Source organism: Astatotilapia calliptera, chromosome 2 (genome assembly GCF_964374335.1).
Source record: "Astatotilapia calliptera chromosome 2, fAstCal68.1, whole genome shotgun sequence".
Classification (NCBI taxonomy): domain Eukaryota; kingdom Metazoa; phylum Chordata; class Actinopteri; order Cichliformes; family Cichlidae; genus Astatotilapia; species Astatotilapia calliptera.
In genome coordinates, this window is record NC_137423.1 from 25,864,538 (window position 1) to 25,882,109 (window position 17,572).

The window sequence follows — 17,572 nt, forward strand, 5'->3', positions numbered from 1 at the left end:
ATGACCACTCAGAACTACTTTACATGTATTTGTGCAGACAATTTACCCAAATTAAATAAGTGGACCAGCAAAATGTCCCACCCCATAAAACCCCACAATGAGAACCACTCATTTTGGAGGTTATAGTTTCAGAGCATCAATTACATTGTTAACTTATCTGTGAATGAAAAGTTTGTTCATCATACAGCATTGTTTGTTAATTTTTGTTGTTTTTGTGTGCGTATTTTTGCTAAAAAAATATTTTTTTGTTTCTTTAAATTATTATGTATGATTACCAATAAATTATTTAACTGCATTATATTTAATTGGAAGCACTCAATAATGACTTGATACCCGTTATTTCACATTTAAAAAATCACACTAAATGATTCATTATAATTTACAAAGAGTGTCAGTACACTTTCGAAGTAGTCCTTATGTGCAAACGGTATCCCAACATGAGTTTACATCAACTAGTAAAACTAGCAACTAGTTAAGTTGGCCTACCATGTCATGTCTTGACGTTCGTTCTACTGCCTCGTGATATTGGTAAACCTAACATGACGTCGCGGGCTCATTTTGACAAGCATCAGCTTTAACCAATAGAAGAGACATGTCTCTCCTGATGAACCAATACGGTCGAGAGGATTTTCCACAAGGGCGGCGTTTCTCAGAAACTGTGCGTATCGGGTTAGGTTGTTAGAAAGTTAATGGCTGGGGGAAAGAGATCCTCCTCAACCCTCGCTTCGGGAGAGTTTCTGGATTCCCTGAAGTAAAATCACGCGAATATTCCACAAGAACGCGCCTGGACAGACATTTAAGTCAACAACTAGCACGTTAACGCACGTATCGTGAACACAAGTATGCAGGATGCAGTAGCCGGGACGGCAATGCTGACGGACGGCTTCGAGGACGAGATTGACTCGGTGACTCCTCGCTCCCCAGTGGCAGGGATGGGGGTAGGAGCGACACCAGGAGGAGTCGGACTAGGGGGCATTGGGATTGGTGTAGGTGGAAAGAAAGTACGTTTGTACGGCGAGCCAGGCGGGCCTGCTGCCGAAAGACTGGATTTCAAACTAGCGGCCGCAGCCGTCCTCTCTTCGGGTCCAGGATCCGGCAGCGACGAAGACGAGGTTTCAGAGGTAGCTACGCTAAGCTAGTTAGCTAAGCCTAACCATAGAGCTAGGCAACATTCCTCTCCTAGCGCGAGCTGGCTCCTAGCTAGCACATTAGCTCGCAGTTGGCAGCCACCCCCTCCCAGGCCGCTAAAATTACGTAAAATTAACCAACCCGTCAACAGAATAACACCCCTCGTCAGTTGAGACGCTTATGGACAGTTTACTGTCGATCATGTTTGGTGAGACAGGAGCAGTTGTTCACGCCAACCGGCTGAAATGTTTTATTTATGCAGCGCAGGCTGTGGCCACGGCCTAGTTCGGGTGTAAGCGACGACGGCCTCGTTTGGAGCTGTCGTCTCGCAACACCCATCACAAGTTTGCAAGCTATCCAGCAGCTTTCCAGCCACGGCAAATGGATGATGCCCACAAACCCACGGACGTACACGGCCAGCTAAATATCTACCATTTCATAGTTGTGGTGCAATTACGTCACTTTTCCCACCACACCATGTAAATCAACACCGATTGTCCCTTAGGCTAACTTTTCGATAGGTTTAGATTCGGATTTTTAAAAATATAATTATTTTGCTGCTCGTATTTCCACAGTCGGTGTCGACTAATTAGCTAACTGGTCTTCCAGCCGTTCACCTAGGTCGTTCAGATGGCCACGGTGACTGTCAGCTTTATTTGCGTTGTCACATTTTGAGGGCGATTTGAGTTCACGTTGAGGTGTCCAACTTTCAATGTCACACACGGCGGACAGGTGTGACTGCATCCCGTCAGCTAAACGCACTTTAGACATGTTTTGTCATCTGGGATGACATAGTTTAAATTGTGTGTAAAACCCTCAGTCACCCTGTCATATATGCATTTCAAATGCACGTGTGGCAGAGCCACATCTTAGGGGATTTTTGTCAAAATCTTCAGAGCTATAGTCACTCATCAAATGCCTCGCTATTTTATTATTTTTTTACAGCGTCCGTTTGAACGTTATGAGACTTTGCAGCTTTACTGTTCCCATATAATTGAGTTTACCATATCGTATGACAGCAGCAGACACTGAAATGGAAGTTGTTAGACTGCTTGATTTGCACAAACTTGTCAGATGTCCATGTGACTTTTTTCATGGCAACTTGAGGGTTAGTGTACGGTAGTTTGTACTATTTAAAAAAACGCTTCCATTGAAAAGTTCTTGGTGTTCAATGAACCTGCACCAAGGAGCACTGGACCTGTGGAGCTGTCTTGTTTATGGATGGCTAGTATGTGACCAGTGGATTCTCTGTCTAAGACACACTGCTACACCTTTGATAGACAAGTGAGGGTGTTAGCTCATCCAGCTGTCAATATATCCTGCTGTTTTTGCCTGAACATTAGCTCAGCTGTGTAGCAGCGGCAGAAAAAAATATTTAATTTGTCACTTGCCTCAAATTGCAAAGGCATGTCATTGCAATCATGTTTTCTTGCTCACCCAGTCTACTTTATAAGGCTGAAAGGGAGCATTTGTTGTGGTGTTTCACTCCTGTGGAGAACACGCTGCACTGGGTAGTAGCAAAAATCTGAGCCCCAGGATTAAATAGATGCCATTCTAGGCCTTTCCAGCTCTGTGGATACCAACACTGGGAACTGTAGTTCATTAATACTGAAGAGTGATACCCATTGTTGATGATAAAGGCCTCTGTAGAACTACATCCCCCATGGACTGTTGTGCACTGCACTCCTTTCATATAGCTGAATTCCTCCACATTGCTGAATGCTGACTCCCTCACAACAGTTTCTCTCTGGACCAGACCCCGAAAGTCTGCTGCAGCTTGTGTGTGTGGACATAGAGATATTGGTTCTTTCTCAGGTTTTGCTGGGGGTTGTTTGAAAATGACCAGTAATTTATTCAAGATCATATTTAGAATCATACCTTTCCTGGTAGTCTCTCTGTCTGAGGTAATGTTTGTGGTATTTATATTGGTCAGTAGGTAATCTGTATACCAGACCTACTGTACCATAAATACTTGATCAAATGCAATGAATCCCCTTGCATGAAGCCCTGCACAGATTATTTATATATCCCATGTTGGTGTTCAGACAGTTTTGTTTACTTCACCTGCTTTTTAACAAAATCATTTCCACAGCTATCTGGATACAGTTAAGATGTTACTTTGAAGATGCAAACAGAATTAAACATCCAGCTGTCAAAGTCTGACTTAAAAAAAGACGCTTTATTATTTTTTTCTTAGTTATTTGTATAGGTTATTTGTTTATATCTGTGATTTGTCATACTCATTAATGGTTATGGATAGAGGAGTATACATTTTCAAATGTGAGCAGATGAAAAACAATCTTTTTTTCATTTTGACCTTTAATTTCTGTTTTTCAGTAATATATGTGACTGTAGATCCAATTTAGCCTTGTGCTGTAGTCACATTTACAAAAATATTTCATTGATCCCCTTCTTTTTTAAAACAAAAACTTTTTTTATTTTGTGAAAGAAACTCTGTAGTACAGACTATGATATCTGAGAGCCAAAGCTCAGGTATGAGGTTGTAGAGCTCTGCTTGGGCAGCTGACTCTCAGCTGAATCCGTGTGTGTGTTTAGGGGCTGTAATTCCCGGCCGTAGCACTTCCTGTGCTTTGACTCTTATCCTTGTGCTCCTTTTTGCTTTCCCTCTGTTGAGAGAAACCATAAATAAACAAGAGCCACATGCCTGGTCTTTTTATAGGTGGTGCATTTGTATGCGTACGGCCGCTTTTTATACAGAGTAATGTAAATAATGTTTTCAGTAGTGTAATTTCTTATTTTCCTTTTGCCTTTTTGTATTTTTATAAATACTAACCTGATATAGATTTGATACTCTTTAATTAATGGCCTGCAATCCAAATGGTATCATAAACTAGCTCTCAGTGGGGAAAATATTTTGTTGCTGACCCTTACCTGTCTCTCCCAGGTGGAGTCATTCATTCTGGACCAGGAGGACCTGGATAACCCCATTATGAAGACAGCGTCAGAGTTACTTTTGTCCAGCGCTACAGATGGAGTAGATTTGAGAACAGTTGATCCAGAGACACAGGCCAGACTTGAAGCTTTACTGGAAGCTGCAGGTATGACTGCATTGTCTGAACTCAGCTCGCCATAATTCTTGACAAATATTAATATGTAATCAATCAGTATGTCATTAACCACACCCATTTTTATACAACCTGTTTTAATTTGTGCTTCAACATACAGAACCAGCAAACCACACCTTTCTACCTCAGTCTTTTTCCATAATCCATTCCCAGGCATTTAAAAGTGGAGGCCTTATGTTTTTTAAATGTTTGTTTGTTTGTTTTTTTTAAGGCCTGAAATTGTAATAAGGAGAAACTGTCGGTTCTGTAAGTGTCATATCAGCAGATAGTTTGAAAGTGATTTGGATAAATTAGTTCAATTAGAACTTGTAATCTCAGAGTAAGAAGGTCTGTGTAGATTAATCCATTAGGGCTGGGTGTCCTGGCTTCGTTTGGGCACGTGAACATTACCATGCAGATTAACACTGGAACACGCTTGAGCCTCCACAGCATGCACAGAGCTTGTGTTGAACGGCTAATGGCTAATCTCATTCTCTTCCCCTTTCTCTCTGGCCGGTCTAAACAGTACAGCTAGTAACTCGCGTTACTGGTTTACTTGAGATCTCTACAACCATGTACAATAATGAAAAATAAGTTGTTTATTTATGTTTTCATTGATTTGTTAGCTTATTTGTATTGTTTTTATATAGATTAGCTGAGAGGAGTAGCGTTTATGTGAAATGATTGTGGCATAAAGATCTGTACAGCCTCCTTTCATTCCCTGCATGAGCAAACTAGCCAAATACCAAACCTGTCAAGACCATCCACAAAGATGCCAAGTGTCTGGTGAGATTGGTGGAATATTGACTTAGGCTGTTGTTTATTGCAAAATATATCTAAATATGTTGGTATGGATTTATTATTTGGGCTTATTTGGAGTTTTTCCTATTTGTTTTACATGTTGTCCACACATAGGAAGGTATATGTAGCATTTTCAATGCATTTTGCTATGTCACTCACACGGAAACTCGGCTCACTAGAAGTGGAATTTTTGGAAAGCTCTTCCAAGTGTAAACAAGATAGGATACCGCAAACACAACGGTGTTCACTGACAGCTGCTAAGTTTTGAATTGAAAATACATTTGTTTGGATATAGTCTGAAATGCCCTAAATGGGGAGAAAAGAGCAGCAGTTTGCACAGTGTTTGATAAAGATATATGCACTTTGAAACTAAGTCTGATATATGGGAATTAATATTCTTATTTTCCAGTCCATTGCTGTGGATTGTGATAACAAATTAATTATTTAATAGATATGACCTTATCTTCCTTAGCTTGTTTTTTTTGTTTGTTTGTTTGTTTGTTTTTTGTAATGTGCCCAAACAGTCTGGTATAACTTTTTCAACAAATCTGGTACCAAAGATTTCAGGTAAATAAATTATACCATGTAGAGCAAAACCTAAAAAAATAGCCCTGGTGTTGTGCCTAAAACTACTGCTGCCGTTGTCAAGGTTTTATTACGTTCCTAACAAAGGGATTGATATAACATTTAAAAAAAAAAAAGAAGCCAAACTTTGTTTCACCGCTGTAGCCATCTGGATGGAGACTAAACAAAGCTGTCAGAATTGATACTTAGTTGCAAAAGCATCGATGCCTACAGTGCCATCTTTGCCACCTCTTGTTGACACCTGCACACAGGACCTCTTATCACAAGTAGCTGAAATAGTGGATGTTCCCAATTCTTTTGGAGGAATTTTGAGAGGTCAATAAAGCTCCCATTTCATTAATATTGATGTATGAAACAGTTGCCATAAATGTTAACCTGGTCAGCTCACATTTTAACATTAACTGTTAAATTGTTAGGTATTTTCTGATAGTCACCTTAGCCATCTGTTGTCATTAAGACTGGCTATGGTTAATTATAAAACAATAATGTCAATGTTGGAGCTAGGCAGCAAATGTTATCAGTTCTGCTTGCTTAAATTGAGGCGAAGAAAAGTGTTCTATTAAGTAGACAAACAGTGACAGTCTACCTTACCATCAAAAAATACGGCGGTCACCATACTGGGTTTTTTTTTTTTTTTTAATTTATTTTTTTTAAAAACATTTTAATTCTATTTCAGGAGGGGGGTGGGGGGTCAAGTTATGTTGCTGTATTTTTTTCCATTATGTCAAACATCTGCCTCCAGCCTCTCTCTCATTCACTGTTCACACTGCTCTGCGTTAGTCTGGATCTCCTTACATCCTCAGCTCTGCGCTCCAGAATTGAAACCCATCTAATTTAGCTGCTCTTTATTTGCTCAGATTAGTTCTCCACACTCTGCAAAAATGCTCTGCACATTCAGCAACCCAAATTCTGCACGTGTCCTTAATTAGCTCTGTCAAGGCTCAATATTCCATCCGTAACCCACGGTTTTCTAGCTGCTGAATTAATGACAGCAGATGGCCAATGTGGTTATTGGGTAATTGCTAATAGTTATGTGGCTAATATGTGCCTTGGCCAGGTTAAGATTGAAGATCACTGTTTACTGCTTACATGTTGGTGAAACAGGAGCTTTATTGACCCCTTTAAAGTCCTCCTAAAGCAGGGGTGCCCAATCCCGGTCCTCGAGAGCTACCGTCCTGCAGCTTTTAGATGCATCCTTGTTCCCACACACCTGAATCAAATGAATGGCTTGTTATCAGGTCTTTGCCAAACATGATGGCATGCTGAAGAGATCAAACCATTTGATTCAGCTGTGTTGGAGTAGGGATGCATCTAAAAGCTGCAGGATAGTAGCTCTCGAGGACCGGGATTGGGCACCCCTGTCCTAAAGCGTTGTGAAAGTTAACTTCTTCAGCTATTAGTGAGGGGAGGAGCTGTGTGTCTATCTGGCCACAGTGGCGTCGTGTGTCAGCTGGAGACAAAACACCACTGTCTGTATTGATATAGTTACAAATAAATGTTGTAATTTGATAATAGTTTTAGTATTGATTTAATATCTGAGTATCATTTTGACAACCGTAATCTTACCCCTAATTAATTTTGGCCAAATATAACTTTATTTATACATACATACATACATACATACATACATACATACTTTAAAAAAAAAAAAGAAAAAAAAAAGGATTTTTTGTGGTTTGGTAAATTAGTGATTGCATATGAGAAATGGCTTCAAAAGTGTCCACAGTATAATGGTATGCAAGTTTGCCTTTTGGAGCTGTTAAAACGTTGTAGTAAATGTAAACAGTTAAAGAGTGAACTGGACATATGACTTCTGTTATCGTTCAGCAGTTAAAATATTACCCACTTTTCTAACGTTTAGCAAACTGTAAACCAAACCATAGCCTAAAAATGAGTTGAACCGAGCTGTTGATCAGGAGAATTTTACACCCCTCCTAAGTAAATTGAACTAGCTTTACTAGTTGTGACATAGTAATAATTTATGCTAAGCATACATGGTTGAGTCCTGCAGGGATGTCATATGCAAACATGAAATAAATGTTTGATCAGGTTAAATATCTTGCTGGCAAATTCGGATTATTTTAATAACTACATTAACAATTGTTTCTGTAGTTTTAATTAAATGTTCCTTGTTTTGTGTTATGTTTTATAGAGACTGTAAATGCTCAGACTTAATTACAAGAAATGCATGGTGTAAGACAAGTTGCACATGGATTATAAATGAAGGCTACTGTTACCAGTAGCCATGCTTGTATGTACTTGCGTAATATCTCCCTTTCTCTTTACTTCTTAATGTAGATGTAGTGAAAAAATAAACAACAACAACAACCAAACAATTGTAACCTGAGAAAACAGAGTCGTAGTTAGGGAAGCAGGATGTTTACAGATGGGCACTACTGCAACCTTAGAGACCCTCTTGTCTTCAGCCCAAATGATATGTCACACTTTGATTTTGCAGACTGTGGGGCAGATTCCTTGATATTCACTTCATTCATATAGTCCATCTTAAATGAATAGAAGCACAATAGTGCTTTAATTCGAATTTGCAATAAACTGAACTGAGTTCATAGTGACACGTTTTCTGAAGTTTTCCTAAACCCAAGTAATGATTTCTACAACAATGTTGTTTCATGTTTGTAATGTTCAGTAGTTGTTGTTGTTGTTGTTGTTGTTGTTTTTTCCCAGTCTTGGCACAACTCAAAGAAACATTTCTGTACTACATGTCATAAAATCCCCTAAATTCATAGCAGTTGTACATTGACAAACCTAACTGATAAACTGTCAAAGTAAGATATTTCTTTAGTTTCCAGTGAATGTTGAGTCATTTCAAATACTTTATATTTTTTTTAATTTTATTTTGAATTTTTAATTACGGTACACAGAATTTTTATTCCTGCAAAGTTAAGTGTCAGTGGCATGCTATTGTTTGTTTTCTATCAAATCAGCTCACTGACCTTTTGCAAGTTGATCTTAATGCTAGATGTAAAAAAAAGAAAAGTGTTTTTGAAGCCCAACTCAACTTTCCCCAGCTTTTCTTCTTGCCTGCATAAAATTTAAAATTCACCCTTGTTTCTCACTGTTTGAGTCACATGATGTAAGAAATTGTTCAAATAATAACTACTGGGTGGCAGAATCTTTAACAGGGCAGCCAGTACAACAATTTGGTAACATAATTTGAAGAACTGCACAAGTAACATGCTAGGTAGCATCAGTTTGCTAGCAGTTTAAAGGTTTGCTCTTTTTAGAAAAGTAACGGCAGATGAAGAGGGACTGCAAGTGAAGTTTAAAAAACAAACAAACAAAAAACCCCACAACACTCAGACTTTTTCAGTAAAGAAAAATATTTTGCTATGTTTTTGATGTCACAGCAACAGGGTACTAGGTGAGGTAAAGATAACACATTACATGAACCTAACAGGTGTTGTTTTTTTTTTTTGTTTTTTTGTTTTTCAAACAATCGAATAGTTTGTGCAACAAAATCTGGAAGTATAAGTTCACATGGTAATTGTTTCAAAGCTACACTTTGGTGTTGCAGTGGAAGTGAATGCTAAGGAGGCATGTGTCGGCTTTGTTTAGAAACGGAGGCAACAAAAGTGTCCGTACATATAACTGACTCTAAAGCCAGGAATAAAAGGTTTGATATTCCTGTTCTGTTTAATTCGGCTGTTATGGCATTAAAGTTTTTAATGTTATTTTGTTTATTATATATCTTATTATATATAAAAACTATTAATATCTACTTGCGCAGAAATATTTAATAACAATGATACCAGGTTACTGTGAAACTGCCAGACTCTTAAATAACCATTGTGTCTTTTAATAAAAATAAAAAATTATCATGCCACCCAATGATAATTGGGTGGCAATAAAACCTTATTAGCAAATGTTAAACTGAACATTAAGACACTAAAAGTGAGAACAGGTGAGTAGCAGGAATGTATTGTTACTGTTGGATGTAGGTCTTGACTCCAGTTTGTGGTTAATTCAAAGTCTGTTATTAATAAACAGAGGAAATCTGTATAGGTAGCTGTTGTGAAATGCCTCCAAAATCCTAAAGCTTTGTTCTTGGCTTCTTCTATGCTATGTTAGCTCTTTTGCTAGCGCCCCATACACTGCTTCTGACCCGTGACATAGTAAACAGAGCATATAGCTGAACTTAATAAATCGTCCACATTTATTTACCTGCTGACACAGATACCTGATCCAGTTGTTTGACTCAGGATGGGATCAAGATCAGTTCATCCTGTGGCGTTGTAGTTATGTCACATCCGGAGTTCTCTGGAAAGGCTATGCAAAAAATGTGGATTATGTGGAAAACCATTTGGAACATGGGACGGGCTGCAATGTGTGAAGGTTACCTTGAGTTTGTTTACAGCGATGCCCAAGTTTGAAGTGCTTAGGCTGACTTCTGTTTAAGCAGCAAGATAATGAGCTGCTTTATTTGTTGTCTCTTATTTTGTTTTGTTTTTTGTTTTTTTAAAGATGCAAATCTATTGACTGTAATTTTACAGTGTATTAAACTGAATGAGGCGCATTGTTAGACTAAGGCCTATCTGTTACATATGACGAAATAATGATGGATACCTTTATTTTGAATTTGATGTGAATTCAGTATAGCATAAGCTGGATCCAATGAGGAAAACGGATGCTCAAGCCTTGATTGAAGTGCTCTAATAAGCATTCAGCAGTCATGCACGCTTGCATGCACTGGCTGTGCTTGGCTTTGATAACCATCAGTACTGCTGCAAAAATGTAACTTGGGCTGTCTTATATGGGTAGGAAAAATTGTTCCTGTATCCTTCAGAGAGTCAAGGTAACACACTGTATGTTGAAAACTTGAACAAAGCTTGGTGTAAAAGTAACAAACATGATGTGCAGTAGAAATTGTGGCCTCTGAATGTGTGTGGTGACAGTGATTCATGCTACCAGCTCAGCCTTTTCCTTTAAGAAGATGGCCTTGTGGCCCCTTAATGTGGAAATGTCTGTGTCAGAAGTACCTTTAACCGCATGAAGCCACAGCCTCTGTAAAGTCATCACTGTAGTTGGGTCCAGAGTTTAAATAGGAGTTGCTAGTTATGAGTCAGGCTAGATTAAACAGGGTTTACTTACATCAGTTGTGGTTTTCTTGTACTGTGCCAGGACAAGATTGTCAACCCCCCTACAGGCCTGCCCTCACACAGTGTTTAACAATCTGGGTCCCAAGTACACTTCACTTTTTCTCAGCATTTCAGTTCCCACCTCTTGCATTTCTTCTTTTATGCACACAGCCTAAAAGAAACACTGCTGCAAAGCACAAAGATGGCAACTAAGGAATGTATTTCAGGGCTAAAGTGGGGCATTTTCTTTTGGACTGCTTTTCTCTTATAGAACTTTTAGATTTAATAGAACTGATTTTACATGGAGGCAGCTGTTGTTGAGGAGGGTGTTGGTGCTCCAAGTTTGGGCTTGGTTACTACATGTATACCTTGAGTCAGCCCACTACACAGCAGGCACACTAGACAAATGAACTGGAATCAAGGGGTAAAATGTGCTCAGGCACATTATGAATTACCTTGCTGAGTGCACACTTGGTCTAAAATCAGAGGTAGGTTCTGCCTATCACAGTTAGTAGCCACAGGTCTAGAGGGTTGCATCTATGCGTGCATGCACGCACGCTAGGGCTGGGCCATATTATACCGTTCACGGTAATACCGGTATAATGTTAGGCTACGATAGGAAAATGAAAGATCGCGATAGAATATGAGTAAAACGCGCATGCGCAGTGCCTTTGTTTTCATACGCACATGGCCGATTGTTGAGTGAAACAGATGAACCAGAATTGGTTTGTAAAAATGGTGCAACTTCAGTGATGTGGAACTGGTTTGGTGTTTGTCCGTCAGATACACGACAAAGCACATTTTTTTGCAGAACATGCAAGCGGCCGTCGGACTAAGATGCCCTTAAATCTGGGAGTAATCTGGGTCCTAAACTCCGTATACTTCAGGTCAAACGAACACTGCAGCATCACTAAGAGTTAAAAACTGTCTAAATTCTTTCATCTTTAATAAAACGATCAGCATTGCTGCTTTACCAGGTGTAACTATGAAGTTTAACTTCCAGGCATCCATGAAAACAAAATGTATTACATTTAACGGAGTTAGAAGCTAGCAGGAAGCTAGCGGAAGTTAGCTCGCTAGTTTCGCTAGTTACCTAAGCATGATATTGCATGTTCGGACTGAGAGATTTCTGAAAAAAAATCAAACGTACAGCTCTGCTATCACTTCCAACATAAATGAAGACAGGAAACTAAACAGCAGTGACGTTTGTAGGGTTACTGAAGTTGGGCTAGCTGGTATATAATGATGTGCTACGTGATCGCTAGCGACACAGCTATGTTAGCATAACATAAACAGTGAAGCTGGAGGACGAACACTAACACTTTTCCACTTATAAAAGTTAACGTTAAGGTTCCTCATGGTTAGAGACAAATGCAATCGCATGGCAGGATACTGTAAACGGACTAAACTTCAGTCAGGAGAACAACTGAGATAATCCATCCACAATACGAGGTTAGTCATTAATATACTGCAACAACATGGGAATAGAGCAGCTGCCAGAGAATTCAACATTAATGAATCAATGGTACAGAAGTGGAGGAAGCAAGAAGAATGAGTTTAATAAAGTTTGATTTATCTGACTGCTTTGTTTCGCTTAATGTGCCTTATAATCCCGTGCACCTTATGGTCCGAAAAATACGTACTGCACACTGCAGTTTAATGTTGCAAAGCACCTCTTTTTAACTTCAGTGGATATTATACATGGTTATGCTCAGGATATGTCAGCCCATTTCTACTGGAAATGCCTTTTGGTTAAACTTTCAGCAAGGAATTTGCATTTGCACTGTTACATTTTTATAAAGCTTTAATGTACATAAAAACCAGCTTCTTGTTTAAGTGAAAATAAATGATAGGTTGTCTTTTTGCGCTAGTAATGTTGTGGAGTTGTAGTTTGTCTCGTATCAATTATATCGTCAGTTATATCGTTATCGCAAATTTTCAAATATATATCGTGATAAATATTTTTGGCCATATCGCCCTGCTCTAACGCACGCACCAGGTATTGGGATAATGGCTAATATGCTGTGGGATTAATGTGATCTTTGACTGCTAAGTGGATTTGGACACAAGTCCAAATTTTTTATTTTATTTTTTATTTTTTTGCCATTTTCCTAAAACTTTCAAAACTTCTAGATTAGCCCACAAAAGCTGATTTTATTTCTTTTGTTTATTTTCAATTTTTAACTTGAGGAGGTGATGATTTAGTAACGATGTTTAGTCATTGTAGCATCTACATAAGTGATTTAACATATCATTTAAAAACTTGATTAGGATTACAAGAAACTGTTAACCATCACAGTCTACACAGTGCTATTTCTGCCCTTTAGCCAGCATCACTAAAGGGGCAAATTTTTATTCTAGCAGACTGCCCAGATGTATACCACTTTATGCTTATCCCTGTTGCATGGGGGTGTCATTGAAAAATGATGTCATATCCTCTGGTGTCTGCCACTGTTTTAGTATCAGGTCAGCTGGTCGTGCACCCCTCAATTTTTGTAGCTTGGCATGTTGTATCTCTGTCGGTTGACAGACTCTGCCAAGATTCCCCCCCCCCCCCCCCCCCCCCAAAAAAAAAAAAAAGTCTTTGCTTTTGGCTTTGACCTCTTCTCTTCCTACATTGGTGCTGTTCTGGTGGTGTAACAAATTTTAAAGATAACCTTTGTTATTTGATAAGAGAGAGAAAAATTCAGGTTACATATAGTAAATAAATAAGGAAATGTTAAGATTCAAAAATTGAGAGGGTACAAGAGGTGATCGAAAAATAACCACACTGGTCCGGCCGGGTGAAGTCAAACGAAGATTTTAATTCACACGTGGGAAGATCACTGGAAACAGCAATTGATCTTCGACTTACTAAGGCACAAACAATTATTTTATAACATCAGGGTTTGTTTACTGACGCCCCTTCATGCGTCACCGGTACATTTTATACATAGATCAGATCAACATCACCATGACTTTTCACCCAGAAAATCATCTTCTATTTTCATGGCTTGTACTTTCCGTTCTTTGTCTCAAAGTGAATTGTTCCTCTTTCTTGTCGAGACATAACTAATCTCTCCTCTAAATAAGTCTAACTAATATGTGTGTATGTCTCGTCCTCAAATGCTCTTTCTCAATTCACCTGTTGCACTTCTGACCTTTCACTAGACCAGACGCTCACTGAGACTATGTGTATGTCTTCTACTAAATAAATCTAAAACCAAGAAATCACCTTTATGTCATTATGTCAGGTGACACCTGTTGTTCAGGAGAATACTACAGCAGCTTCCTGTGCTTTCTGGCAAGTGTAAATAAATAAAAATAAATAAAGGGAATGTAGAATGTTTCAGCAGTGTGGAGGGTACTCTGGTGCTGTGTGTCTGTGCAGAACAGTTTAGTTGTGTTTAGTTTTTCTAGTTTTCAGTTGTGGCACAGAGGGTTACTGGGAGAGGGTTTGGGGCAATGTTGTCAGTTAATATTGGCAACTTAAGCATTCGAAACTGTTCAATAAGCCACAATTTTTCAGACAGTTTTGAGATTTGCAGACAGTTGAGACAACAAAAACTGGCAATATTGGAATGGCGCGTTTTTGCTTGGCTGTGTTGGCAGCCAGGATTCTCAGTCTCTTTTCACATGCAGTATACATGTATAGAATATATCAACATCTGTGACTGTCCCATTCCTACAAAATGACGGATGATGATTGTTAAAAAGACCAGGTTGTTATGGAACTCTGGATCTACATAGATTAAAGCAGAAATTATACTTTTATTTTGATACTCTGGGGTCCACCCAGGTCCCAGTGTCATAAACTTTGGCATGAGTAAGTTGCATGAGGGTCTATCTAAACGTCTATGTGCCTACCTGAGGTTTTTGTGATTACGGCAACTTGTTGAATTTACATTACAATGCAACGACTGCGCATGCGCCCCAGGCGGCAGACTTTGAAGAAGTATAACAGGAATGTTGGCTCTCCAGTTGTCTTTGTCTGCAAAACTGCATAATCCTCAAAAATCTTCTCCACCCCACACTGTGCCATCAAACACAGACCATGAATATTGGAACTACATGTATTGTGAATTATGCAAGTCCTAAGTAGGGCTGTGCGATATGACCAAAATCTCATATCCCGATATAAAACCTCTATCGTCCGATAACGATATAAATCACAAATATTATATTTTCTGTAAATTCTGTGAATCTCTGGTAGGTGAAGTGTTTCCAGCTGGGCGTCATGTACCTGGAGTTGAGTGTTTTAACCGATGCATGAAACTACACATTTGTAGACATAGGTTGTAACGGCCCCCGTTTTCTTTGTATTTATTACACGGCGTGCTGCAGGGAAAAGCCTGTTCTAACGTTTGAGTCTAAGGTTTGTTTTGGCTTTTCATCCGTCAATACTTTTTCACGTGATTCCATTTATTTTGAAAAGTGTCAACAGGATCTTGAGCTTTATTGTGAAAGGTTTATGGGGAAAATAAACAAGCGGACATGCGATGGTTTTACCGTCGTTGTTACTAATGACGACCCATAAAAACAGGCCCTTGTCCGTCCTTAGTGTGGTTATATTAAATACAAGAGAAAGAGAGAACTTAATATAGCCACTACAGTGACCATCAAAACGATGAAAATATATTGCCGTAAACAGTTTATTTTGCGACACCACGAAACAAACCATAGCGTAAAATGAAACGATAGACGTTTTTATATCGTCATCCGATATATATTGTTATATCGAACAGCCCTAGTCCTAAGTGTCAGTATTTTTTTTTATCAAAAATTGACTTGCACATCTACTATTTCATGAGTGGTGGCAGTGCTTGAGCTTAGAAAATGAAAGTGAAGTGACCACGTAGGAATGCACCAATTTTTATTTATTTTTTTTATTTTTATTTTTTAAATCCATTGTAGAGGGGGAAAAGTCAGTTGGTGAATGGTGAAAGTTGTCTAGTGGACAAAAGGTTACAATAAATATTATACATGATACACATATCACATAAGAATAATTTAAAACTGTTTATCAAATTCTTTTATAATAAAGTTAGATTTTAAATTAAATTATTCCTTAGAACTAAATGTGTGTAGACCTTTTTTTTTCCAGAGCGCTCCTGTTGGAAAGTCTCAGGATTGCAGCAGCACTTTTGGGATCACCAGTTTATCAAAACATAATTGTTTCTAGCAATTATCCCGTTGTGTACTTTTTAAGAGTTGAAACCCTTTCATTTTCTGTCTGGGGTTTCCTTGTTGCTCTGTGTGGGGAAAATTATATCAAAAGAGCTTGCTTTCATGATGCTGTTGCAAATACAAAGCCTAGTTTATTACAGTTACATCCTCAGATTCAGTTCCTGCCCCTTTGTCATGTCTTGGCAGTTACTTGATCCTTTTTTTTTCCCCCTCCTACACGAGAGCCACCATGATTTTGCACTCAAGCATTATACTGAAAAACTGGTTTTAATAGATTAGTGGCTGCTCTTATTCCACATTACCCAGACACCAGAGACTTTACTGGTACTGCAAATGAAAGTTCATGAAATAACGAATGACATGCAATTAAATGTTCATTTGAAGTAAGTTGACTTAAAGTTTACGTACCTAAACACACAAAGAAATAAGTGGTCTAAACTAGAGTGTCTGCTTAGTTTAACAACATTAAGATGAGCTCATGCTCATCCCATTCTGAGATTTTTAAGATCTCTGGCTCTCACTAGCTAGTTTAATTCTACATTAAGACCTCTTAAATGAGGGGAAGGGCGGGTTGCTCACATGTAATTAATGGCCACAAAATATTACACTAAGTTATTAGCCAGCGCTTACCAGCAGTATTATTGGTTGGTTTTTACCTAGAAGGCAACTCATTTTCTCTGAAATGGTACTAATGGTTTCGTCTGACGTATTGTTAGGATAGCTTACATTTTGATCTAGTTGTTCATTTCATTGCACGTAAATGCTTCAAGAATGATTCCTGTTAGACTGGTGTCGGTGCCAGTTATGTTTTCAGTAGGCATTTGGTGTATATACACTTGTCCTGATAAATTTTATTTTAGTTTAACACGATAAAAGATAGATGGTGTTGTACGTGTAAACATGGCAGCGTTGTAGGTGGAGCTGAGCAGGAACAAGTGCTTATGTGTAAACACAGTGAAGGTCTTTTAAATTGATGTTGTGACTGAAATTCTTGACTCATTCACTACTTCCTGCTCTGTTTAGTAGTTATATGTAGAGGATTATACACAGGAGAGGGGATTTGGTGACGGCTGATATCTAACCTATTTATTCCTGTTTAGTGAATGAAGTGCTTGTGTTCTCTGAGGAAAAACACGATAAAGTAAAACATTAATGATCAACTTCCTTGACCTCTTTGCTTGTGCATATGAGACTGTTGTGAAATCTTTGTCTGAGAGCGGTGCTAAGTTTAGCCCGAGTCAGTGGTGAGAAAACACAACCTTAAGGACTGAAGCTGTCTTGTGCCTGGTTAATGGATGGGTTGAAGTTGAGGCCGAAAGGTTTAAAGCCAACTTTATTTATTTTTTTTCCCTTTTTTTTTTTTCTTTCCCTTCATTTTTACACACGTCTGTAAAATGCACACTGTTACTCCTCTCACAAGTGGTTTGCTGGTTTGGAAATGTTCATTGTTTTCCTTTGAGAGATCTTCCTCTGTAGGTCATTAGCAAAAGCAGTTGTTTTCATTTTGCTGCTGCTTGCCTTTCACTCTGGTCATTGACTTTTCTTCTTTTTCATGACAAAATAGACACACAGACTTTTTTTTTTTCCTGTCATATTGCATTGTTTTCTTCAGTTCTTCTCTTGCTTGCTGGCCACTGTTCCTAACACATCATTTTCTCTCATGGTCACTGCTTTTTACCCATCTATAATTCACACAGGATGATACAGTTTTCTCTTCGAACATTAACAGCT

At 38.6% G+C, this 17,572-nt stretch overlaps 1 protein-coding gene across 7 annotated transcripts in view; it reads left to right on the forward strand.

Moving 5' to 3' along the window:
• The first annotated feature begins 651 nt into the window (after positions 1 to 651).
• ankhd1 (ankyrin repeat and KH domain containing 1) overlaps positions 652 to 17,572 on the forward strand; it is a 33,829-nt gene continuing 16,908 nt past the window's right edge. For all 7 annotated transcript variants that reach the window (XM_080306888.1, XM_080306905.1, XM_080306874.1 and 4 more), the window contains exons 1-2: positions 652 to 1,121; positions 4,034 to 4,187. In XM_080306888.1, the coding sequence (XP_080163014.1) occupies positions 843 to 1,121; positions 4,034 to 4,187 (433 nt within the window). In that variant the 5' untranslated portion in view covers positions 652 to 842. The remainder of the gene's footprint in view (positions 1,122 to 4,033; positions 4,188 to 17,572) is intronic.